Here is a 25,273-nt window from a genome sequence, read left to right on the forward strand (position 1 = left end):
GGATCTCATATTTAATTAAGGTCTTACCGGCAGAGGGGATTTTTTGAGCAGACTACTATTTATAACCAGCAGGGCTCTCTCCTTTGCCCTGGTTAGGTTTTAATGAGGAACAAACTGCTCTCCAAACAGTCAGACTCTACTCTGAAAGACGTCTGACCTAAATGTATTGATCTAAGTTTCTTTTTTTAAATGGTATGGACGAAGAACATAGCTGAATCCACCATTTAGAGATGCTCATAGATTGTAAGCTGAAATGGGTTTGCTTGAAGCTAGCTATTTTATCAAATCCACTCAACTCATTTTCTACGCTTTTGGGGAAAGTTCAGAAGCGTTTTTTGAGAACAGTCGTGCAAACCCTTCTTGCAGGTCAGCAGTAGACCTGTTTCTCTTGTTGCAGCTTCTAGCTTGTCACTTTGAGTTCTCAAAATAGACGTGGGTTTGTCGCACTCTTTGGTTCCATTTAAAAACCTCTCAACCGACCAATATAGACATGGGTCATGAGGTGATAGAAAGGATAAGAGAAGGGAAGAAGTACAACTCATGCATGTAGACAGAGAGAGAAAGGGCCAAAGTCATGATCGCTTTGCTAATGAAAGCCGCCAGCTAACCGTTGATGTAGCAGCTCTGCACTCTTTCAAGCACAGAAGATTAATATCCGCCATACCTCGTCAATAAACAAAGCCTTTCTGACTACAAGTGTTTCCTCGGTTTCACATGGAATACCAAGGTGAATTTATCCAATTAGCCTTTCAACGCTACACACATTAAATGGGCTTCTCTGCAACTGTGGCGCAGGAATAAACTCACCTCACACATGTTTGAACTGTGACTTTGCCTGCAGGGAAAAAATATTTTGCTCCTTGGTTTTCTTTCTTCATCAGCCAGGCCTACCTTTTTACAGGTGCAGCATTTCCAAAGAAAGAAAACATGATTATGTTGCGTTTCTGGGATGAGAATGGAACTTTTTTTTTTTTTCTTTTTGTCTTTCACGTTCTTTGAATTGACGGTGAACTTGATAGTTGACGTCAATTGACAGCTGTGGTGAGCTTGTCTCACAGGATACCCTGTTGTTGCACATCTCAGCAGAATTGTCGTCAGTCTTCGTGTTGCCAGGAAGTGGCTTTTAAGAGACACAACAAGGTAGTCCTTAAAAGGCTGTGGTTGTATTTCTTATCATGAAACTTATTATACTGTTTGACCTGCAAATGGAACATTTGCTCTCTAAGAGCAAGAGGAGGCAAACATTGATTGTTCAACAGCTCCAATGTGATGTAGAGCAGTAATGCACTGGTTTTGTTTAATATTAGGGTGGTAAAAGTTGCGCAAACCATTTTGTGTATCATAAAATATTTTTTTATTGTTGGCAGTGTATTGTGATACAATTCTTTCTATTTATGGTGTTATTCACACCCAATATTACACAAAACAATCAAAGGTTGCTAACCTTAATGATTATTTAATAACCATTTTCTTTGGCTGTTGACAACTGGTAATTAGTCTCCCTTCCTCTTCAGTCACATGCATAAATATAGGTCCTATAAATATATCAATACAGTAGGATAATAATCTTCAATAGTAGACACACTGAATGGAGAGATTATGCAGAAAATGTTGTTTGATTCTTAGTGTGCTCAAAATGATTCTAAAACAAATATTTCTGCCTGCATTAATCTGACAATACAGTACAGTGCAGAAATACCAGGGTTGCTCTACATCCTTTTGACACAGTGACATTTCAGTACCAAGTGAATTGTAGGACAGACTGCTACCAGCTTGCACGAAAGGTCAGAAGATAAACATGCTTATTAATCACCTCGCTGCATGGTAGAGAGGACGTGACCTTTTTGGAAGTGGACTTCCTTGTGCCTCCTTTGTCCCTCTCTGGGGGATCCATGACTTCTCCATAACCTGAGAGTTGTGAAGACCAGAACAAATGAAGCGGAAATAAGACTGCATACATTTGCCCAAGGCCCATCCGCGTCTAAAGAAATAACGTGGGAATTATTCATTAGAGTAATTATGATCTCATCTCAAAGGGAGTTGCATGGATTCAGAATATTTGCAATCCTCTGCACTGTGATTCAGTGTGAAGAGAGTAAAATCCTTTTTTATATACCTCTTGCATATTGTTGTTTACTGGTATTCCATTTTTCACTGGTGTCATTTTAATCGAGGGGAAACTGTTTTACAACAGAGGGCATGTAGCTGGGCTTCATTTGTGTGTGTGGGAGGACTGCATTTCTAAACCTAGTGTGTTTATGGTCAATGCAGGGTATTGTAGCCAATGGTGAAACAGACGGTGGCTTGACCGAGCAGACATTTTTATTCCTCTGTGAATACTGAGTTTTAATTATTTGTTTTCTTACAAGCTTTTCCTCCTGTTCAGCAATATTGTGTTCTTTATGATCTGCTCGTTGTTTAAAAGTGCTGAATTGTATCATAATGACAAAAGAAAGAAAATTAAAACAAAATGAAATGGAAAGCCATACAAAAACATATTCTGATATAAAAGAATGTGTGTAGGTAACATGTAAATGTTTTAAATAGACACAAATCTTGTTGCCATGATGAGTACGGTCCGTCGGAGCCTGTCTGCTCGCAGGAGAAAATTGGGCAGATGCAGTAAAAGGGCACTCTGTCTTTGTCACAGATCGGATTACTTACCCTCATTTCACCACGAATTCAAAAGAAAACAATCATGGTTTTGTTTTCTGGAGTCACGCAAGACCACTGAGACCTTAGAACGCTGGTGAGAACCAAAACCAGAGGGAGAGGGGAAACTGGAACTTCAGGTTCTCCTGAGCTACATTTCCCCCTCTACAGATACTGACTGACCCGGTTGTCTTTCTGCCTAGTTCAGCGGTAATACCTGCAGTCGTTTTCTGCTGCTTGGTTTTCTATATTCATGGATTGCTTCCTATGTTAAGCTATCAAGCCCTACTTTGGGGAAATCCAGCATGTTAACCACTAGCTAGGGGTGGGCGATATGTTGAAATATTTTTTTTTTTTAAGGAAGGGTCATGATCTACAATCTTGTTGTGGTTCTTTGTCGTTTTGGTTTTCAAGACTATTTTGCAAGTTACTGAACTGTGCAACCAAACAAATTTCCATATTTAATAAAATGTGTAGATGTACAAGGTGTCAAAGCACCCCACCAAATCCCATTCTGCTTAAAGTTTCTTCAAATAATTATCTGTTACTTTTACAAAAAAAGCATCACTTTTAAAGCTGCTTCACGTTTTACTCTCGTTATAGCCTTCTTGGTGGTGAAGAACACCAAGAGCAGATACCAGGAGTTGAGTTTTTCATTTAAAATTCATGAAAAATCATTGCGTGTCTGAACTCTGGCTGCCTAAAGTAGAGATATGAGCTTAATTGTGTTTTGTGAGCTTTTTATGTAGCAGCGGCGCTAATCATTTAGCAGCAGCAGCTCTCACCACTGTATGCAAAGGAGACACAAGAGCCATAGACCTGCAACTTGTAGAACTTGCACCATAGCACATTCTATATGCTGCAGATACTACCGATCTCTAAGTAAAGTTAGATTATGGAGACAATTTAATCGTTCACGATCTAAATATAATTTTGCACTCTGTTTGAGAGTATGGTGCCCTGTGCGTGTCTTAGTCGGTGGTTCAACTGTTATCCTCTTAACTCAATATGCCTCTGCATTATTGAGAAGCAGCAGTTCTCCTGTTGTGCCAGTTGCAGTTGAAGGTGACGCTGTTAATGAGGCGCCCAGAGGAAAGACCTCACAAGGGACTATGTTTACTCTGCTGCTCGTCAGTATAGAGATGTTTGCATCCCTCCAATAACGCCACACAAAAATATTTCTTATCAACCATACCTAACACTAAACACATTTCATTGTAAATAAAAATATATCTAGTAGCTACAGTTCAGGGATTATATAACTACAATTGGAAAAAAAAGTGTTTCAGGAGGTTGTTGAACTCTTTTTCCTGTGTTACATAATCTGTCAATAAGGAACTGTCATCTCTATAGGATATAGGGCTGCAACTATGAGTCAACATCTACTGTATGTCTCCTGTGTGAAATCAACCACTTGCTTTAACATTCTGCATTCTTATTGGTCTGTGTGCATGAAGATACATAAACAGTATACAATCAAATTATTATTCAGGTAAATAAACCAAAACCTGGTATGTAAACATAGCTGAATAAACAGATGTCACAGCAGTTACAACATACAGAAATCGTGTTGTATAAAAGTTTGCTTAAAGCTTGTGTAACCAGAAAAGTATCAAGTTTGAGTCCTACTTGGATGCAAAGAGGAATCAAAGTTTTCTTTCTGCATTGGGTTGTGAATAATTTAGCTGATCTCCATGGTAAAGGACATGATCCCCTTGTGAAAAGAGTAAAAGCTGCATAAAAGGAAGGTTGAGAACAAGCCTGTAGCCCGCTGGCACTCAGCCCTGCATTGAGGAAGTGACTGTTTCTTTCCTCTTCCTTCACAGACGGAGGCAATTCAAGTGTATCCCACAGGGCGAAGCATGCTGTTATGTGTTTTTTTTATTTTTTTTTCCCACTGCATTGTTTTTGTTGCCCTAATCTCTTAATATAAAAATGTCAGCTGTGACCCAGCAATCCTGTAACAGTCCACTGCAATCTGGCTCAAAAGCTCCTTTCATACGGCGAGAGCTCGCCCGTACTAATCACATTCTGCCATATCAACCAGACGAGTACTATTTGCTATAAATAACACAAGCTGCTCGCTTCTGTCAGATGCTGCACTTTTGTTTCCGCTTAACCTAGTACACACACACACACACACACACACACACACACACACACACACACACACACACACACACACACACACACACACACACACACACACACACACACCTCCAGCCAGACACAACTGGGTAACAACAACACCTACTGGGCCTATTTTAAATGCATGCCCACTTTTAGTACCTTTTTTTTTTTTTTTTTTTTACCTCGTGTCTGTTATATCATGTCTTCTTATAGCTCCACTGGCTGGTTATAAGCTTTGAACAACCCAAAAGACAAAATATAAATTAGATTATATGTTTTTTGAAGCAAAAGTAGATTAGAAAAACTTCTAATTTGTTCCAAACACATTCTACCGCAGTTTTTTTTTTTTAACCAGAGCTCTTCTCAGAGCATCCACTTTTTAAAAAGTAACAAACCATGGCAACCAAATTCAAAATAATCCTCATCTATCAATCGAGATAAGAGCAAATTTGTGCGCAAATAGTTTTTTCCGCGTCTCCTTGCATATCTTGAATAGGAAAATCAGCCATTTTGAAGACTGATACCTTTTTATTTTATGCATCTTTTATTGAAAACATCTTCACATGTTTAATACTTTATAAATAAGACCAAAGGAATGCATTTAAGCAGAGTGAACAGGCTTTCTAATTCTGATCATTTCCTCTCAGTTAAACAAACCCAATGTATTCCAGCCTTTCATATTACATTCAATATTATAAATAGGCTGCAATTATCCGAACAATACAAACACCTGTGTCCCCCGTCCCAGTCTTTTGAAAATGTCTGTTCTACCGAACAAACTGGAAGTAGGCCACTGGGTGCTAGTTGGCCACTGTTGAATGACTCGAGGACCTTTGGGAAACACGCACGGACATTTCAATCTCCGTCTGTCTCTTTAAGACTTTTTTCTAAATTTTGACCACACAACCAGAGCCCTCTCTACAGCTCTTTTTATTTATTTATCAGTCGGTTATTTTTCTACTTGAACATTTGAGCAAGCTCGGCTGTTTGTTTTGTGCATGACTGTGGGGTCATGAGAGCTGCGCCCACACTTGACCCGCGGTTTCTATAGCAACAGCAATGACCCAGGTCGGCACTTAAGTTACTGGGAGAGAGGTTGTGACAGAGTAGTGGTTTCCTGGCTCTGACTGGGAGAATAAAGTGTGAATCTGTGCCTGGCCTTCCCTCTGGACTATTTCATTCACTGTTGCACAGAGGAAGCCACAAGGATCGTTGCCAGGCGGCTGAGTCACATGTCCACCATTCACACAAGCCCACACATTTTGAAATTAAGGAATAAATACAGCTACTGTTTTTTTTGGCTTTTCCAATTTCAGGGTTACCAGGCCGAGCTGTTACTAGCACACTGGTTGAAGTAAATGTGCTGCTTAAATAAGTAGGCTAAGAAAGAAAATCTCAATCCAAGAGCTTAACATGTCTGGAAATCTCTATTACATGTTTTGAACTTTTTTTTAGATCAAAAGTCAAACGCTCTTGATGGACTAAAGCTGGGTGAATGAAGGCGGTCATCATTCCAATAACATGTAGGTCAGTGGATAAGCCTATCTATGCTGAAGGCTGTGCGGGTCTCATTAGTGTGCTGCCTTCCAGATTACTTTGGGGTGGGGGGTGGGGGGCTTCAGCCGGCCAGCCGAGCAGTGCCACAGTTATCCAGCCCATTTCACTTTCTCTTTATTCGAAAACATTTTTTTCCGCTACAAGAAAAATAAAGCAAACGCAATACTTTCGTAGCACGAAAGAGAAAGGGTGCAGAATCATTGGTGCTGTGCTTCACTCAACCAGCAGCTTATGGGAGAGCTGCTACAGTTCAGCTCTGCAGCTGTGAACAAACTCCTGCGTCGACAGTGTGCTGTGCATCATGCAAATGTTTCGAGGTGTTGTGCATTGCTTAGAATTGCATGTCAGCTATGACAAATCTGGCCGGTGCAGCTTCACTTCTCCCTGGAAAGATTGTTTATTTTGGAGGACTGTAGTTCCAAGTTGGCAAAGTACCTGACTCACAAGGTTATCGTTTCAAAATCTCCTGTTGTTTACCAGTTAGGCTGTCTAACTTGGCATGTAGATGACATTATGCAAGTCATTTTATTTCACAAGGAATGAGGTGTGCGATGTTCTGTTTTTTGGTTCTCGTCCTCAAAGCCGCTGAAAAGACCAAAACAAACAATGTTTGAGCTCGTCTCTCAGAGTTCCTGGCTCACTCACTTAAAAAAAAAAAAAAAAAAAAAATAGTCAAATAACTTCCTCAAACAGCTGGCTGCGGTACCAGTAGTAAACAGGGGACTAGTTCAGTGAGTAAGGCACATTTGGTGCTCTAGTGAGTTTCTACAACACCAGAATTGTGTGCATGAGATGGAATCAAAAATAACTACAGTGCCCATGTTTATGGTAATGAAGATGTGTCACCCAAAACAATACTGTGACTCATTAATTGGCTCATTTTTGGAAAACAATGGAGCTCTATGGCACGGAGGAATAAGCTAAGTCAGAATTGAGGTTTCTCAGATAATACTTGTTTGTAGGATTCCTTCATTGTTTCTTTGGGTCTTTGCATGAGATTTGTTGACAATCAGAAAAAATATAGCATCACCAGCCAAATGAAGATGGTAAACATAACTGACATATCTTAGCATTCTTATTGACAGTACAGCATGGCAGAGGCGCCAGTGTGGCTGTCGACTCTTGAGTCTTGCTCTGCCAAGATTCCGATTTTCCTGGTCATTTAACATTATTAGATGAAGTCATTTAGAACCCATCCTTAACGGGAGATTAAATTCTTCTGCCAGCTTTAACATGTTCACCACATCCAGTCTCCTCTTCCTTGATTTGCTCTTGCTGCTTTATACGTCCCTCCTCCCAACTTTTCTCATGACACTTTATCTGCTCTTGTTTTCTTGATAGCCTTTTTCTTGCATAACACACAATAACCCATCCCCTACCCTGCTTTTTTTCCCCCCCTCTGTTAACCCATATCGCACTCCCTCTTCTCCCACTGTAGCATGCGTCATCCATATGCTCAGCGCTTGTTACTCGGAGTGAATGGAGCCAAGCCCTCTGTCAGCCCCTCTGGTGATAGACCAGATTACTCAGAGTATTTATACACGAGCTGCCTGCTGCTATGGCAAAAAAGTGTGTGGGAGGCTGACAGACCTCTCGGTTGTGCATGCCTCATGGGAGCGTGGGCGTGTGCACACATGCACCCATTAGTAATAAGTTGGGAATGGAGGGATCGCTGACCGGTCCTCCTTTCAGAAAACTTTGGACGGATTTGAAAGTTTCTTTTTGGAAACCTTGCTTCATGTTATGAAATCAAGAATTTTTATAGCTCATCTCTCTTTTGTGCTGATTTTTTTCTTATCTTTAGGATCATACCTACTGCCATGCTGGGCTATTCGGTCATATTTTGAGTAGCTCCAAATATCGTCAAACCATCTCTGCGCTGTCTAGAAAGTTTGTACTTCTGATAACAGAAACAGCGGACTGTATTCGATTAAACACATTTCAGAGAAAGTAATGACTTGCATAGTTCCTTGAAACAACCTCTAACACAAACATGTGGTCACACCCACGCATAGTCTGCACTAACAGTGTAGGTCAAGGCTATCACAATTTGGGTTAGACAGTGGAGATACTCAGTGAGTGAAGGACTCAGAGATTATGTGCTGTGGCGGCGCTCAGATTAAGATGAGGGGGAGGAACAGTGGCATTCCCCACATGCTCCAAGGAACAAAGCCTCTGTTGACCAGAACACATTCCATGGTGTATACTGTACTCTGTGAAAAACGTCTGCGCTGACCTCAAGCTATAAAAACTATACATACATCCCTGTAGCAAGTTAAACGGTAAACTCTCCTCCCCACAAACCGCTTAAGCTCCCAACAAGATTGAAAGCTGAAAAGATTTTCTGGCTCTTTATACGTCTTTATTTTACAGTGGAGGGAGTTTTGGATGAAACTAGTAAAGGAAAGGAATTTACATAAAGATTACTGATTCGTGGCTTACTTTATTTTGCTTCTTTTTTTTTCTCCCTCTGCTTCAGCCCAAATGAGGACACACCCACGATAACGAACAGCTTCTCGTTTCTTTTACCTAAGTTAATATAATAAGTTTTCCCACAAGAAAAACAGAAATGAAAAAACTAGAAATGTCCAACACGTCAGTCTTCTCTGGGGGGTTTTTTTGGGGGGGAGGTTTTGTGAAACCTTTTAAAAAAAGGAAGTACATTTCATATGACTTGTGTTTTAAATTTTCAACCAATTGTGTTGGACTCTCCTTCACTGAGAGGTGTCAGCTGTTGTCTATATGCAAATTTGAGAACACATTGGCAGCACACTTCTTTAGATGAAGCAACAGGAGTGAGTGTGTGTGAAGCAGCCCACGCTTGCTTTGAAAGGTACTTGTACTGAAGTGCCTCTTCACTGAAAAGCTATTGCACATATACTGATACTGCTGTAAAGCGTTGGCTCCCACTGTGGTCTCCCTTAGGCCTTATTCTGCATTTTACATTTACGTCTACGACCCAGGTTGACAAATACCAAAATTTCCTTTTTAAAGAAGGACCTGAGGTTTTGGGGGATGTGTTCACACCAACATACGGCTATTCATCAGATCCCCTTTTCAAGTATTTGTGTCTGATTTATGATTGTGACATGAGATGACACATGCGAGGTATCATTTTAACCCTCCATTCTGGCTTTTTTTTGGAGTTGTTGCCTCTGCTGCCACATTTTGTTATTGCCTGCTCTTCAATTCAATTCAACATTTCTTTATATTCCCAGTAGGTCTATGCTGGTGCAGCATGAAAACAAAACATGGGAGAAATGTACTGCACATACAACAGCAAAAAAACACTATTAATAACAAGAAACGTATTGGTCATACATACGCCAGCAACAAAGACACCATAAACAACAAGTAATACAGCAAGTTTGCAAAGGGCAATGAGTAAAACAAGTAGTAGCATCTTCACGGTGCGAGAATAAAAGGTTGTGCATGGTTTTTGCAGTTGAAATCAGTGAAAATGACATCCCTATGTAGTTTTAACTGACTGGGGGCATTTGTAATCTCATAGACGATATGTTCTGTGAAAGGAGAACACTAAACAACATAAGTTCTGCTCTGAGAATCAAGTCTGCAGACACACGGTCATGGTTTGAATCAGTATACTACAATATAAACGTTACATCCGTGTAACATAGGAGGGACGAAAATAATCAGAATCTGGACACTCAAAGCTGAAGTGTTAAAGTGGCACTAGACATATGCCCACGACTCCTCTTCATCCTCGCCTCCCTTTACATATCGCTCTGTTTATTCCCCTCTCTAGTGCCTGAGGATGTCCAAGCGGAGCCTGTTTGTTCGTCTGGTGCCATGCCGCTGCTTGCGGGGTGAGGAGGAGGCGGTGACATCGCTGGACTACTCCCACTGCAGCCTGGAGACTGTTCCTAAGGAGATCTTTAGCTTTGAGAAGACCCTGCAGGAACTCTACCTCGATGCCAACCAGATTGAGGAGCTGCCTAAAGTAAGGCACTCACACCGATGTATAGAAACTTTATATTTCTATCCGTGTGTGTGTGCGCCATCTACAACTGATACAACCTTTTTTAACTACATGGCATTACTCATGAGGCCACAGAATATTGACTTGCAGTTCATCTCTTATGAAAAGCTTTCATTGTGGACACATTACACGTCATTCATGTTCATTAAGACAGAAGAACCTTTTAATGACGCAGTTGAGCTTTTAAGACAATCGGGACATTTAAACATCTAATAAACTGTGTGTTCTTGGTAAACCATGTGCTTTTTGATAAGAAAACAAAACCTTATCTCTTCTCTTCTTCTCTCTCCACCAGCAACTGTTTAACTGCCAGTTGCTCCACCGACTGAGCATGCCAGATAATGACCTAACAGTATTGCCGGCAGCCATCGCAAACCTCATCAATCTCAGGGAGCTTGATGTCAGCAAAAACAGTAAGCAAAATCCCCTCACTGCATGTCTTCAGGTTGGAACTATGTTTTTAATTGGCAGGTTTAACGGGTTATGTAAAACGGTGGCATCAGATCAGGTTGCTGAAAACTGAAAAAATAACCACAGCCAATGGTTCAGCAATCTGTCAAGTTCAAATGTCTAACCGTCTTTGATGGCCATGCGTAGTCATGACTACAACTGACATCAGTCAGTGACAAAAAGGTAAGGGGAACAAGCATCATAACTGATACCAAAGTACTCTGAGGTAAAATGCCACAGCATGTTTCAATAACCGTGTTACTACACAAGACTACGTGACTCAAAAACCTCTGGAGCGATTTGTTAAAGGAAGTGGACAAGCCCAGACCTGTGTTAAACGAGACGCTGTGTTCATAGTGTGAGTAGTAGCAGGGTTTTAACGTGGCTACATGAAGCCCCTTATGGCTGGTTCTCACACAAACTCAGAATATCTGCACAAGGTGCTCCGCTCAAAGGGTTTAATCAGAGGTTTCATAGAGTGGGAAGTGACAACGTTTGCAAAGTGCGACATTTTCGTCTTTGAAGAAAAACACACGCACTGTTGAATACGAGGCAGTGCTTTGTACTAGATGTCCTTTCAATTTTGCCTGTTTGATGAAAAACTTTCCACTGTCAGTGTCGCTTATTTAGAAGAAGAAACAACTGCAGACTGAAGTGTCTGAAGGCTTGACTTTTCTCTGTTCTAGTGCCTCAGCTGCACACAAAAGCAATCAGGTGACTATGATATTTGAGAGAAAAAAATCTCAGTAGTTTCATGACATCCTGTTGCATATTCCTCACAAAGGGGTTTTGCTTCAAACATGTCAGTATTTAAACATCAGCATCACTGTCTGACAATATCGTTATGGTACCAGAAATGAGGTTTAGCTCACTGGAGGATACTTCATAAGATGGTTGATCATCATCACGATATAACCTTGAAGATGACAAGAACAGAAAAGGAGCGTGCACACTCAGCAAAACCCTTTCACGGATAGAGAAAGGTTAAAAAGATAGTTCCAATTTAAATGAATGAGTGCGCAGACAGACTAGCTCAAACAAACGTTGAAGGATGTGGTGATGTTTTCATAAACCAGAGCTGCGTGTGCCGTGTTGACATTAAAAGTAGCTTAACCTTCTTCACAAAGCACTCTGTGCTAAGTGTTGTGGACACAAAACAAAGTGGGTTGAAATAATCCTTTAGACTGGGTCACGTCCTCTTTCTTGCAGTTCGCACATCATGAGAACTTGCAGACTCTGTCGGTGATCTTTCTTTTTTCTTCTTCTTCGTCTTCCTGTCCTGCTCCTTCATTATGTCACCTCGAGCACTCGTCGCTGTGGTTGTTTAGAGAGGAAAGGTGCAGAGCCACTCTTAATGTATCTTGAGAGCCCGACAACTCAGACGGAGAGTCTTGTGCTCGCAGTTCACACAGTACTCACAACCCACCTGTGTTTGACATTCACAAAGCTTCTCCTGCTAGACATGAGCCGCATTGTCCCTCCTTTTTTGGGGGGTTTCAACGGGATTCATTTGTTTTGTGTCAGTGTTAATGAAACGGGTGAGACAAAACAGGCAGGTGTTGAGTGGTTGGTGAGCGGTTGTCGTGCCTTAAAACCCTCTAATGGTGTTTATCGTTTTGCTGTTTCTCTCTAGGTATCCAGGAGTTTCCGGAAAACATCAAGAATTGTAAAGTCCTAACTAGTGTAGAAGCCAGTGTGAATCCCATATCCAAGTGAGTACTGCCCAACTTTAATTGGCTCCATTTTGGTATCATGTTGAGTATGCTCTGGCACTGCAGCAGCTTTGTGTGAGTGATGTGATTCCTGTTTCTGTGTGTTTTTCTTTTTTTTTTAAAACAGGCTCCCAGATGGATTCACCCAGCTCCTGAGTCTGACGCAGCTCTACCTGAACGATGCCTTTCTGGAGTTCTTACCCGCCAGCTTTGGAAGGTCAGTATGTTCTCCTGATTGGATCAGGATCAACTTGTTTCTGAACAAGAAAACTGAAATACACATGTACACTCAGGCTGCTGACTGTGGCATTAACTGTATGCTTTGTGTAAAAAAATGTGTATCAAATGTGAAAAAAAGTAGACAATGTGAAGTGATGAACCTACAGAGAATTCTTTAGCTATCCATTGTATAACTTTACTGTTTTGGTGCACTATCATGGCTCTAATAGCATCGTTTTCATGAAAAAAAAACTGTAAAATCTTACAGTACACGCTCAGCACCAAGGACAGACAGATATTATTAGCGACTAGCTGATGACCATAATGGAGTCTTTGGCAGCTTATGAGACAGATATTTCCCCCAGGCGTTGGTAGAGCCCATAACGGAGCCAAAAGAGAGGGAATATTGGACTTGGATTAATCCGGTGATCACCAGAGACACAACCTCAAATTAATGGTTTAACAGGCTTCTAGGCCGTGAAATAACACCTGTAATTTAAAAACTACTTCTTTCTCCGTTGTGTGCCTCATGCTGAATTATTGTTTAGGTGTAACTAATTTAGCATTTAGTTTCCTGATTCCAATCCATGATAATATGACTCATTGTTTTTATTTTAAGATATGGTTGATTCATCAAACCAGTAGGATCAGTCATGCTCTTTAGTGTTTGTAGTTTACACAACAGTTAGTGTGAGTTGCTCAATATTTCATCCCAATAATTATCCTGTCTTAAAAACCCACTTTTCCTCTTAAAGGTACTTTTGCTTTCTTTATGATTAGCATACTTTAGTACTACGTAGCTGCACATTAGAGCTCGTTAAAAGAAAGCTTAACAATCTAAACATGATGGTAGTTTTAGATGGTAGATGGTATATCTTTATTGGAGTTTTGTTTTTTTAGCTAAAGGTTACTACAGTATGAAGATGCTAGACAGTGTTGTTTAAAAAAAGTACTGTTGTAATACTTAACAATTATGACATATGCTTTTTTCTTGGTTGCAGGTTGACTAAACTTCAGATCTTGGAGCTGAGGGAGAACCAGTTAAAGATGTTGCCAAAGTAAGTCTATTTTTACCTCACATTTTCCAAACATGAAATATATAGTATAATTTAATTTACAAGATAGTAGAGTAGTACCACTGTTAGAGTCTTGTGTGTGTGTGATGAAGTGTGGCAAGTTTTTTTTTACCCTTACTTTCTCACTCCTTCCTCTCACATTCCCTTCAATGTCTCTGCCGTGTCCTCCATCCTGCGTCTGTATTTAGCCGTAAATTTCTCTCCCCATACCTCTAACGGGAGCATCGAATTCCACGGTGTTACATAAGAGCCCCCCCCCTTTGCTTGGCTGCTTGCTGTGGCAGGTTTTATAATCCTCTACTGAGACAGTGGCGAGGAGGTTATTTCACCATTAGAGAAGGTTACAGTTCCGCTGGGAGACTAAATGTCCCACGGATATTCAAGACAGCTCCTGGTGACTGTGATGGGACGTTGCTTTATCTTTCTGTCTCCTCTCATGCTTCACTTTCCATTTCATTCCATTTTTGTCCTTCCCATTTTCCTAGAAAAACTCCATTTCCCTATTTCCCCCTTTTCATCCTTCCTCCGTCTGGCTGAGTTTCCTTTGTTATCTCACCCACTTTCCCTTTTCTTATTTTTCACTGACTGGCTGACGGGCCAGCTGCTGCACAAAGTGCTCTGCTGCAGCTCGGAGCGGATCTCGTCTCATCGCTGTGTTTACGTGACAGAGGCCAGACCTGTTAAAGGCTGGAGCCCTGACAAAGAAAAGGACTAATGATCGGGAACGTTGCCAGAGCAACACGCAAGCATTTCAGAGATGTAAACAAATGTGTGCATGCACAAAAGGGGCGCCGTCGAAGTCTTTTCAGCGCTCCCACATAGAATGTGCAGCCTCTTTTCTCTCAGTGCACACCAAGCACATGCATCAACCAAATGATTTCTATATTTAAAAGAATGACGCTGTGTTCCTCACAACTTGGGGTCATAAGTGTGTTTTTTTTCTTTTTGTGATCACTCTCTAAATGAGCCAGCACAGCTCATTATTACCCCTTTCAGCTCTCATGGGGTTCTCTGCTGTTCTTGCCAACTTTTGATGTAAGAATGTGACAAAGCTGGCTAATGCTCCAGTACATCAGCATGATTAATGTTTTCATATTGCACCAAGTATTTGAAAAAAACAACAACCACCAAGCAGCTTAAATCATATTTATAATTTGTGCCGTATGTTTTACATTCTCCTTTTATGAGGAGCACCTAGAAAGAAAACAGACTTACAGTCCACAGTAGAGCTGGTGGGCCTCTACTTTCCATTCCTGTGCCGAGTCTCACTTGTGTTTTAAGAAAAACAGAGTTCATCCCTGTTGTGAAGGGATCATTATATCTGTTCCCAAACAGAACTATATACATCTCCATTTCATCTCCAGTCCCAGTCTCTTTTGGTTTTGCCATTCACTCTCAGGCAAGATAAGGTCTACAAAGAGCTGTTTCAAATCTGACATTTCTTAAGGTTGATATGTGTATCACAATGTTTCCTCATGCCAGAATTACACGATTGAAACTCTTGACTCAAGTGTTTTAATGAGTAGTAGAATTGGCTTCAATCAAGGAAGCAAAAACTATGGAAGAACAAAAAGGGAACTGTGTATTTAATCTGCTCTTGCAAATCTTTAACCATCACTTTTTTGGGACTTTGGCTTAGTTACCGTGATATCAGTTTAAAATAAGTTTAGTATGTTCTGTGATAGCTACTATATGCTGCTGTTGAAGGTTAAATGCCCATCAAAGGCATCTTTTCAGTATTGTGTGGAATGGAGTGATACTTATTCATTATTGCTTCTCAGAAAGCAAAATAAACCTTTTTATATCTCCCCTAATTTTCCATCACTGGTAATCGGCTAAATATAATAAAGCATATAAGCAGTTGCATAGTCCTGGTCTTTATCTGCTTGCTTACAGTCTAGCAGAGAATGTGAGGCTGTGACCTGAATGTGGGGAGAAAACTCTGGAGCGAGGCTTAGGGCTAGCCTACGTCACATTTTCCATTATTTAAAGCATATTTCTGTCACGCCTGAGCTGTTAATGGTATTTATATTCTCAGAAAATAATTCAGTGCAAAGAGCAAAGGCATGAGCATGCATGCTATCCAAAACATTACCTTTAAATATTGACAGATTTTCTTATGACTTCCTTTTTTTCTTTTTTTTTTTTTTTAAGCACATGACCCACATTGCCTATAATCCTGGCTGATTTTCTTGTCTGATTTTGAGATCTCACTCCCTGTCTGTCTGTCCTGTGTGTCTACAGAAGCATGCAGAAGCTCACACAGCTGGAGAGGTTGGACCTGGGGAGTAATGAGTTCACTGAAGTGGTGAGTGTCTGTCAGTCGTTGCCCAGGGCTTTCTACCTTTTCTGGCAGTGACATTGCCTCCTCCTTCCTCAGTCTCTTTCCTTTCCTTTGGAGCCCCGTTTTTGTACGTGATCATTCGTTATCACTGCAAGACAGCATTCATATAATCCATAATAAACACAGTTGGGAGAATAACTGGCCTTATGATTTATTTAGAGCTTGCTTATGAGCTCTTCATCCTGTCACAGACACACACACACACACACACTCACATACACACATCCATATAATTTAACCTCCTTTCTCCTCTTTGCTTTTGCAGCCTGAGGTGTTGGAGCAGCTGACTGGAATCAAGGAGTTGTGGATAGACGGGAACCGACTGACGTTTTTACCTGGGGTATGATTTACAGTCAGTCCTTAACACACTTTAAGAGGCTGCTGTGCCCCAGAACTTCACCTAGAGATTATTCCCCATGATTTTCAGTCTATGTGTCTGCTTAAATCTTCCTCAAAATAAACTGCAGTCAGCTTGCATCAGACTGTGAGCTCTCTGAAAATACAGCAGAGAAGGAGCCGCCGTTTAGAAAAGATTCTCTTGGTTGGTGAACACAAAACAGAAACAGAAAACAATACAGACCTTTTGGGGTTTGCAGATTTCTCGATAATAATTAACTAATCTGCAGCTGTGAAGTCATTCTTTCTCTTGAACATGATTCATTTATTATGATGTTTTGATAGTCAGAAGTGTGTTACATAAGATTCCTTTTTTTTTTTTTTTTTTTTTCATCCAAATGACCAGCTTGTAACTGGGTCATAATTAAAACATTATTTCGTCTGCCAGCATTTCAACAGCATCAACTGTAATCACAGTCTGGCCTTTTTATATGCAGTGACGTCTGTCGGGAATATAAACCAAAACTGAGCACAGCAACTGTTTTCCTTTTATACAAAATGTCTGTTTTTACTTACTCCATAAAATGTAATAATTTGACAAACTTTGAGATAATATCGCGTCTGGGATTCTCATAGCTAAATTACTTTACCTGACTTCTGAGGATGTTTTATAGATTGTTTTAATCCACTGTGTCTCGGTTCAGCCAACACAACTGCCTAATCCATGGATAATAAGAAATCAGTGAAAAGTTAGTGTATTTATTCTTTGTCCCTTTTTCCTTTATCCAGATGCTGGGGACGCTAAAACAGCTGGTGTACCTGGATGTGTCCAAGAACAACCTGGAGATGGTAGACGAGCAAATCTGCGGCTGCGAGAGTCTGCAGGACCTTCTGCTCTCCAACAACGCCCTCACACAGCTGCCAGGCTCCATCGGTAAAGATTACACCACACACGGATGTCAAATTGGAAAAAAAGAACAATTAAAATATGCAACACCACATTTTCCTTTTAGCTATTGCCAATACATTTCTCATTGCTGTATCGATTCCTGTGTTGTTCTGTAGGTATCTAATTCCCATTGGTTATGTTTTTCTGTGCAATGCTGCAATAACCATTTTTCCAGTATAGTCACAGGTGTCCACAGTGCAGCAGATGTTGTGTTTTAAACAAATAATTATCAAAATGATGCTGCGAGTATGGTTTTAAAACGTATGGAAATATAATGGGAACCTCTTATAGTGATCACTTGTGTCTGGGTCAATGAATCACTATAAGTGGATGATTATTATAACTAATTACCATCTAATTGACATTTGTTTATTTATTACATGAATATAAAGTAATGAAACGGACATCTTTGCTATTTACTGAATTTTATTGACCGTTTCAAAACACATTTCAAACGCAGCTTTGACCACAGCAGCATTAGTTTTCCGTCTCCATCACTAGCAGCCATGACTGTTTATCAGAGTTTAAGCAGACGACACAAAGTGGCCTGAGGAATACCGAGCATCGCTGCTGCATATCGTTGTCTCGTTTTTGACAGTTTAATCGTAAGCTCGTAATTACTTTTACTTTTTTTCTCTTTTACGATGCTTTAATGTGCATGTAGCACCGTTCTCAGGTAGACGGCTGGAAGCAGACTGGTTACAGCGAGGCAAAGCATGATGGGACTAAAGATAAAAAAAAAAGAAAAAAAAAAAGATTTAATGAGGTTTTCAAAAAGGAAATCCACATTTGTTGTCATGCATGAAAAGATCCAAAATCAACTCAATAATTTAAAAAGCAATAGCATGGTGTACTGCATTTTTATATATATAGTCTTCCTTCTCAGGTACTGTGGAGTTTTCTTTTTTCATTATTAGTTATTTTTGCTGTTATGGACATTGGGAATGAGTAAATGCAACCTAAATCACATTTGTGTCAAAGTGTGAACTGATTCACATGTTTATCCTGTATAAAGATCTTTCAAGATATTATGTTGATAGTTTAAAATACTTGCTTCCTTTCATCCCTCGTGAAAAAAGTAATGTTCATATTTGATAATCATGCTAATTAAATCAGAGGAATCCAGATGCGTCATGTGATAGTCAGGGTTGATTACTACTAAACTGATTATAATATCGATGACAGTATGAATCAATCCAATGAACTGATGTAATGGATACTCCTGTATTTGTTGCAGCAGCAAGTTATGATCAATATCTGCCCTAAGCTGTTGTAGCATCTCTAATTCTCTCCCTGTCATTTCCTCTTACCATAGGCTCACTGAAGAAACTCACTGCACTGAAAGTGGACGAGAACCAGCTGATGTACTTGCCTGACTCAGTTGGAGGGTGAGCATATATATATAGATTATGGTGCTGTGTTCATCTCCCATCCCCATGATCGCATAAAAAACCCAAAACGTCTGTCTGGATAAATCAGATATTCCCATTAAACATAACGTGTTCTGATACTTTGTTTGTTTTGGTCTGATGCTGATGATGTGGAGTTACTCGATTACGGCCATGATTATGAAGTATGAATGATAATAATTGAATGTCATGGTTCTGAATCTACCGTATTGATTGATGGCTTGGGGTTTGTTCTGTGGAGGGGTCGATTGTAATCTTAGCCAAATGACCCTCCAATACACCGCTGATTGAATCAGCCGTAGCCGTACTCAGACTGATATGGTCTGCAGCAGAAAGGTAAACCAAGCAGTCATCAGCTGCTGAACATCCTGGCCCTGAATCATTGTGGTCCATCACAAAGATAAAGCTACATTTTATTTAATTTTTTTTAATCCGTCCACTCCTGCACCCGTTAGAGAGACACATCTACATTGCCTGACAATTACTACTGCAGCTGTTCAGTTCTGTTCTTCATCCATTGTTTCCAAACAGCAAACAACGTCATATGTAGAATGTTTCTCCTTGTGTAATTTGACAGAGATTATGTGACAAAGCCTATGGTTTATCATAATCCCATGCAAGGATTTTATTTTAAGCAAGCTGATTTTTTTTTTTTCTTCTCCCTTATGCCTAAATGATTTTATTCAGTCCACTTTTGGTGCACAGTGTTGTTTGTCCCTGTTTTATTTATATCAAACAGAGAGGGTTCAAATCCTGTGTTATGGAGTTTTAAAGGCTCTCAGTAGCTCTGCCGTGAGTCAGACTCGTTTTTGCATTCGTCTGAATCCCCAGAGTGCATTTGCACTTTTCATTCAGCAGAAAGCCCCAGCTGCTCGGCACTTCTGTGTCAACATGGTCGTTCAGTTTGAATTGTCGCTATTTTAGATCGTGTCCCATGAAGCTTTTAAGGTTCATCAGCGTTGTGAATGTCTAATTGTGTTCCACTCCAACTATAAGATATTGTCACAAGAGCTGGTGTGAATTAAGAATTGATCTAAATTCTAGTTTGAAGACATCATCATTTAGCCATTCCTTGTCTTTGTGTATTTGAAAGTTTGGGGATAAACAATTGTATAGAATTATTGCCCTGCCTTATCACAGAGCAATTAGGAAACATTTCACAGTCTCATACTGCCCAGTAATGACAACTGATTGGACAGAATATTTAGTCCTTATTTCACCGCGCTGGAACGCCAAATCTGTGACAAAGTCTACTGTAACAGAATCAAAGGGACATTCCACTGTTTTTAGTATTTTTAAATCAGTTTACTTGTCATAACAAGTGCTCTACCCAGCCTGAGATAACAGTTGCATAATGTCTTCTTGGACTCTGGATGGAGCTTTCCAAAGTGTAATAACATTGTATCTTGGTTATCTTGGGATGGGCGTAGAGACTACAAATGTACAACTAAAAGCTTGTGTAACAATCAGGGGATGTGGAGTTTCCCAGGCAGGGAGATAACATTTATAATAAATAAGATGCTGTTGAATTGCATTATTGGAACTGTAGGATCCAGAGTTTCTCGCACTTGACCCCGTTTCTTTGCACGGCAACTGAATTCTCGTGATACCAAGAGATCACACAAAAATTCACCCTTTAAGGTACTGTGTTTGTGTCCAAACCACAGTGGTCCTGACCATTTAGCGTCCAGTGAGGAGCCAAGTAGTGGTCGGTGTAACAAACCATCTGGCTCGTCTGGATATCTTGGACTCAAATGATGCGAATTTTATCTTTTTCTTATTTTTTTATTTTTATTAATCCATCTCTTTCAACCCCAAACTACCAGACAGCACTACTAAATCACACAAGATCTTTAAACTAGATTACAACTTGTTTGACATCTGTACAGTAAATCTAGTAATTGCACCACATGATTAAAGTCCTCTTGTCATCCTCCTCTTTCCATCAGACTGGCATCTCTGGACGAGCTGGACTGCAGTTTCAATGAGATCGAAGCTTTGCCCTCTTCCATCGGCCAGTGTGTCAGCATCCGCACCTTTGCTGCAGATCACAACTTCCTCACCCTGCTTCCCCCGGAGGTGAGTGTGCACTAAAGAGTATATATGTGTATGTGGAGTTTGTGTTAAATGGTGTGGCAAGACAGCCTGCTCATCCGTAACAGCTAGCCTCGTTGGCTCATGGCTCTTGGTTTCCTTCCACTTTTACAGATGGGCAACTGGAAGAACGCAACTGTGCTCTTCCTTCATTCCAACAAGCTGGAGTCTCTGCCTGAGGAGATGGGTGAAATGCAGAAGCTCAAGGTCATCAATCTCAGCAACAACAAGTGAGTCAAGACTGACATAATTCACTCATACTAAGGGTCAAGTTTAAGGACAAAAGTAATCGTTTTTTTCTGTATGCATTTCTAATTATTGCGAAATAGAAAAAGCAAAAGAATCCTGTCGTGCTCTGGCCCTTTTCTCCGTTTCTTCAAACTGGAAATGATGTCTGTGTTAAAGACGTCATTTTTATTGACAAATCAATTCATCAAGAAAATAAAGAAGAACAAAAATTGATATATATAATTTGCATTTTGAAAGGCAGTCCTGCAGCCTTGCAATAGTTGCTTCTCTATGAATTGCATACAATAACCCGATAATTACAACATCATAATCGATTTAGAGTCTTGATTCTGGCCAGAATGAAAATGAGCTGTAATGTAATTTTAATCAGCGGTTTTCCACTCCTGGTTTTGGCTCTGTGCAAAATACACTGAATAACTTTGGCCACAACCCAAAAACACTGACATGTATCTTCAGCCAAACTTTACAGTGGGCCCTCACACTTTAGATTAGCCTTACACAATGAATAAAAGGGACATTTTTTGCAGCTTTACGGATGCATCAGGTTTGTGAGTCTTAAAAGTCTGAGTCTGAGTCCCTGAGCTTTTTGTTTTTATATTGTTCCACTTCAGGTTGAGGAATCTTCCCTACAGCTTCACTAAACTGAACCAGATGACTGCAATGTGGCTGTCAGAAAATCAGGTAAGTTCACACGTAATTTGTATCTATCACAAGTATAAGGGATTCACAAAAGGTGCTACTGAGTTCAGAGCTTACAGACGTGAGATGGGTCCTACAGATGTTGTAACAGCAGCGGGGTTGAATGACTCGTCCCAGCAGTCAGCTGTAAATGAATCCAGCAAGGTCAAGGTGCTGACGGGAATACGCATCCAACATGTATTAAACCACTTCCAGGACATTTGATCTAAACATGCCAAATGGCAGTGCAGGTCAGGCAGTGATACCGTAAACTCTGCTTTTTTTTCAGTGTAGAAGGATCCCATTGAATGTCAGAAAATGTTACACTTACATCACTGCTTACTTCTTCAGTACTAAAGACAACTGTATTGTAATCTAGACAAGACTGTCCAAAACCCTGAAGAGTGGTATGACACAGATCTGAATGAGAGAGAGAGAGTTTGTGAGAAAAGTCAGCAGCAAAAACCCGGAAGTGAAGCAGACGTGGAGAGATCAAAGTTACCAGACAAGTCTTGTTGCTTGAAGTTTGGACGTCTGCCTTGTCTTAGTTGGCCCTCGACAGCACCCAAGATAAGCCTATCAGAGGTGGAAACGTTTGAGTCTGCTCAGCTCGTGTGTCAGGAAGTGGCTTTGAGTTCAACTGTGTCATAGAAGTGTAGCTTTGTATGGGAAAGGAGTTCTGAACTGCTCGTATCAAGTTTTGCAGAGGAGTTTTAATGCATGCAAAGTAATGTTTAAATGCTGCAGGAGTATTGATCCAGTGAGTTTTATTTCTAAATTACAGTCTGTTTATTGTCATAGGAAACCTATGTAATGCGTACATTTTTCAAACTTGAAATACATCATTTTAATCACGGTAATGGTCTGTTTCATTTTGTCGCATGTAATGGGAACATTTCCCCATGACATGTGTCAGTGTTGAGGTTGTCTCCCAGGAACTGTCATAAATTGACTCTTATTTAAGTTTTAAGCCACATTTTTACGACTTTTTTAACTATTTATTTTAACCATATGAACTATTTTTATTCATCAGATGTATGGATCTAAAGTCATCAGAAAAACAAGCTGAGATAATGTTAGCTCGGCTCGGCTCCGGGACGTCCTGTGTTTGTTGAACAGCATCAGAGAAACACAGCTTTTTAATGTGAAACTGCTTTTGCTGGTTTTAACTACCGCGTTTACTTGTTTTTGAGAGGAGGAGACTTCTGCAGATATTTTCACTGCTGGTAAAAATATCTGCCGGTCTTATGTTATCAGAGAAACAAGCTGAGGAAACGTTGTGGGAGCTCAGCTAGCAGCCCCTCCAGGACGTCCTCTGTCTGCCAAACAGAGTGAAAGAGAAACTGATTTTAACATGCCAATTGCTGGATACAGCCAGACAGATATAGGATATAAATAATTCTCTAAAACATTTTACCTTTCTGGGGACAAACTATAGAATGGTGACAATGATTCAAAACATTTCTATAACTCGCATAAGATGACATATAGCCAATACTAATATCACTTGGTATATCATCCTGGCTGATGTATTAGTCAGACTCTATTCTAAACAGAAAATTATAGAGACTATAGGACTCCAGTGTCATATGACCAGGGCTCTGTGGACCAAGGGTGACAAGGGTGGTTCAAAACAGCATTCCTGCAGACATGAGGTCTGTCAATGAAGACTGTCTTTAATGGAGTCTGGAGTCCTGTTTGTGCACTCAGGCCTTTTATCGATGTCTTTGTGTATCAGAATGTCATTTTTTTTTAGACTTTATTGACTAGTTAAACACTTTGTGACCCTATGAAGGTGCTACCTGTATATAAATATGATCATAGATACGGATGTCTTACTTATAAAAAGGAAAGCAGCACCTGTTGTGTTAGCAGGACAGAAATGGAACCCAGGAGATTCAGTCAAATACTGCAGCAGTACTGAGATGCACAGTATACTGTTGGGCTGGTGTGACAGTGGTGATGGGGTCAAGGGGACACTGATGTTTCTTAAACCAGCGTTCATGAGAAACGGTTGACAGGAAGAAGCAACCAGAGGTGCTTACGAACTGCATCAGTCAAACGTGAGGTCAGAGGGTTATTCGGAGAAGATAAGAGGAAGAAACTCAGCTGTAAAGAGCTGTGGGAAATTATTGGTGCGACTTGTGGTGTGTCGCAAGTACCGATGTTGCAGCCCAGCTTACTTTTTTGCCATGCCAAAGCGAGGCCCAGAGAAACCCCAGGACACTCTCTGAGCACTCTGTGTGTTCACAAAGCGCTGTTGATTGCAGATAGCACACTCAAACCTTCTTTTCTTTTTTTTTTTTTTTTTTTTTGTCTCCCACAGTCAAAGCCCCTGATCCCTCTCCAGAAAGAGGAGGACCCAGAGACACACAAAACCGTGCTGACCAACTACATGTTCCCCCAGCAAACCAGGACTGAGGACTGTGAGTACTGTGCACTCAACGGGAATGATTATGAAAGAACATAAAAAGAGACACTGAATCTGGTTCACTCTGAAAATGTTTCTGACCTGTTTAGTACTTAGCAGCAGGGCTGGATATCAAAGATTTAGGTAGTACCAACCAGACAGTCTTACAATTCATAGAACTTTACCTGTATGACTAATATGATCACAAATGATAAAATATCAAAAGTTTGTGGGAGTTGATGGTCCTTACCCAGTATGAAACTGGTTTTGTAAGAATTATTCTAACAGTAAGTCATTCAAATATGTTTCAGGTAAAGGAAATGTATTTTCATGTAAAATTCTGAGGCATCGCCATGACTACCACTTACCATCTTCACTGCAGCAGTCTTTATAAAATGGCCTGCAAGGATTCCTGTATTCATATTTGATGAGGGACCTTGTTATCTGAGACTAAAGCTGCAGAAGAAACACTAGTCCTCTTCTTCTTGTAGAGCATCTGTTAGTTTGGCTCGGTTTCCCATTACACCAGCTTGTGTTGACCCTGCTGCATCTTAGCTTTAGAGTAATTAGTGGTTCAAGATCTCCGCGAGGCAACATCAGTGCACCACCAGAAAATGCCGACAGTATGGCCTGACCTCTATTCGATATCTCCCAGTCATCTGCTTCATGCCATTTTTCCACAGTTATCTACTGGGGATTCTTTCCAAAAGAGCTTTATCTGTTTCTTCGTGTCTTTCCTGGCGAGCTGGAATAAGTCATGACTGTACTGCAATAATTATGTATGACAACCTGTTGATGTGGTGGCCACACACACACACACACACACACACACACACACACACACACACACACACACACACACACACACACACACACAGGTGACTCTCATTATCCACTGTGCATTGACAGACTCTGGCATGGTGGGTTAAATTGTAGAGGACATTTCTTTGAGGTCTGTTCTCAAATATTGTAGTTCATTCTGAGCCAGCATCGGCCATTTCCTATGCA

The 25,273-nt window shown here is 40.4% G+C and overlaps 1 protein-coding gene across 1 annotated transcript in view; it reads left to right on the plus strand.

The window, feature by feature from the left end:
• The window catches only part of erbin (erbb2 interacting protein), a 50,862-nt gene that overhangs the window by 14,410 nt on the left and 11,179 nt on the right, over positions 1 to 25,273 (plus strand). Inside the window, 13 exon segments of the mRNA XM_054612044.1 lie at positions 10,106 to 10,300; positions 10,635 to 10,752; positions 12,423 to 12,501; positions 12,629 to 12,718; positions 13,722 to 13,778; positions 16,041 to 16,104; positions 16,406 to 16,480; positions 17,266 to 17,410; positions 18,741 to 18,813; positions 20,784 to 20,913; positions 21,043 to 21,158; positions 21,789 to 21,858; positions 24,182 to 24,281. Of these exon segments, the coding sequence (XP_054468019.1) occupies positions 10,115 to 10,300; positions 10,635 to 10,752; positions 12,423 to 12,501; positions 12,629 to 12,718; positions 13,722 to 13,778; positions 16,041 to 16,104; positions 16,406 to 16,480; positions 17,266 to 17,410; positions 18,741 to 18,813; positions 20,784 to 20,913; positions 21,043 to 21,158; positions 21,789 to 21,858; positions 24,182 to 24,281 (1,303 nt within the window). The 5' untranslated portion in view covers positions 10,106 to 10,114.

The sequence above is a fragment of the Anoplopoma fimbria genome, chromosome 14 (assembly GCF_027596085.1).
Source record: "Anoplopoma fimbria isolate UVic2021 breed Golden Eagle Sablefish chromosome 14, Afim_UVic_2022, whole genome shotgun sequence".
NCBI lineage: Eukaryota > Metazoa > Chordata > Actinopteri > Perciformes > Anoplopomatidae > Anoplopoma > Anoplopoma fimbria.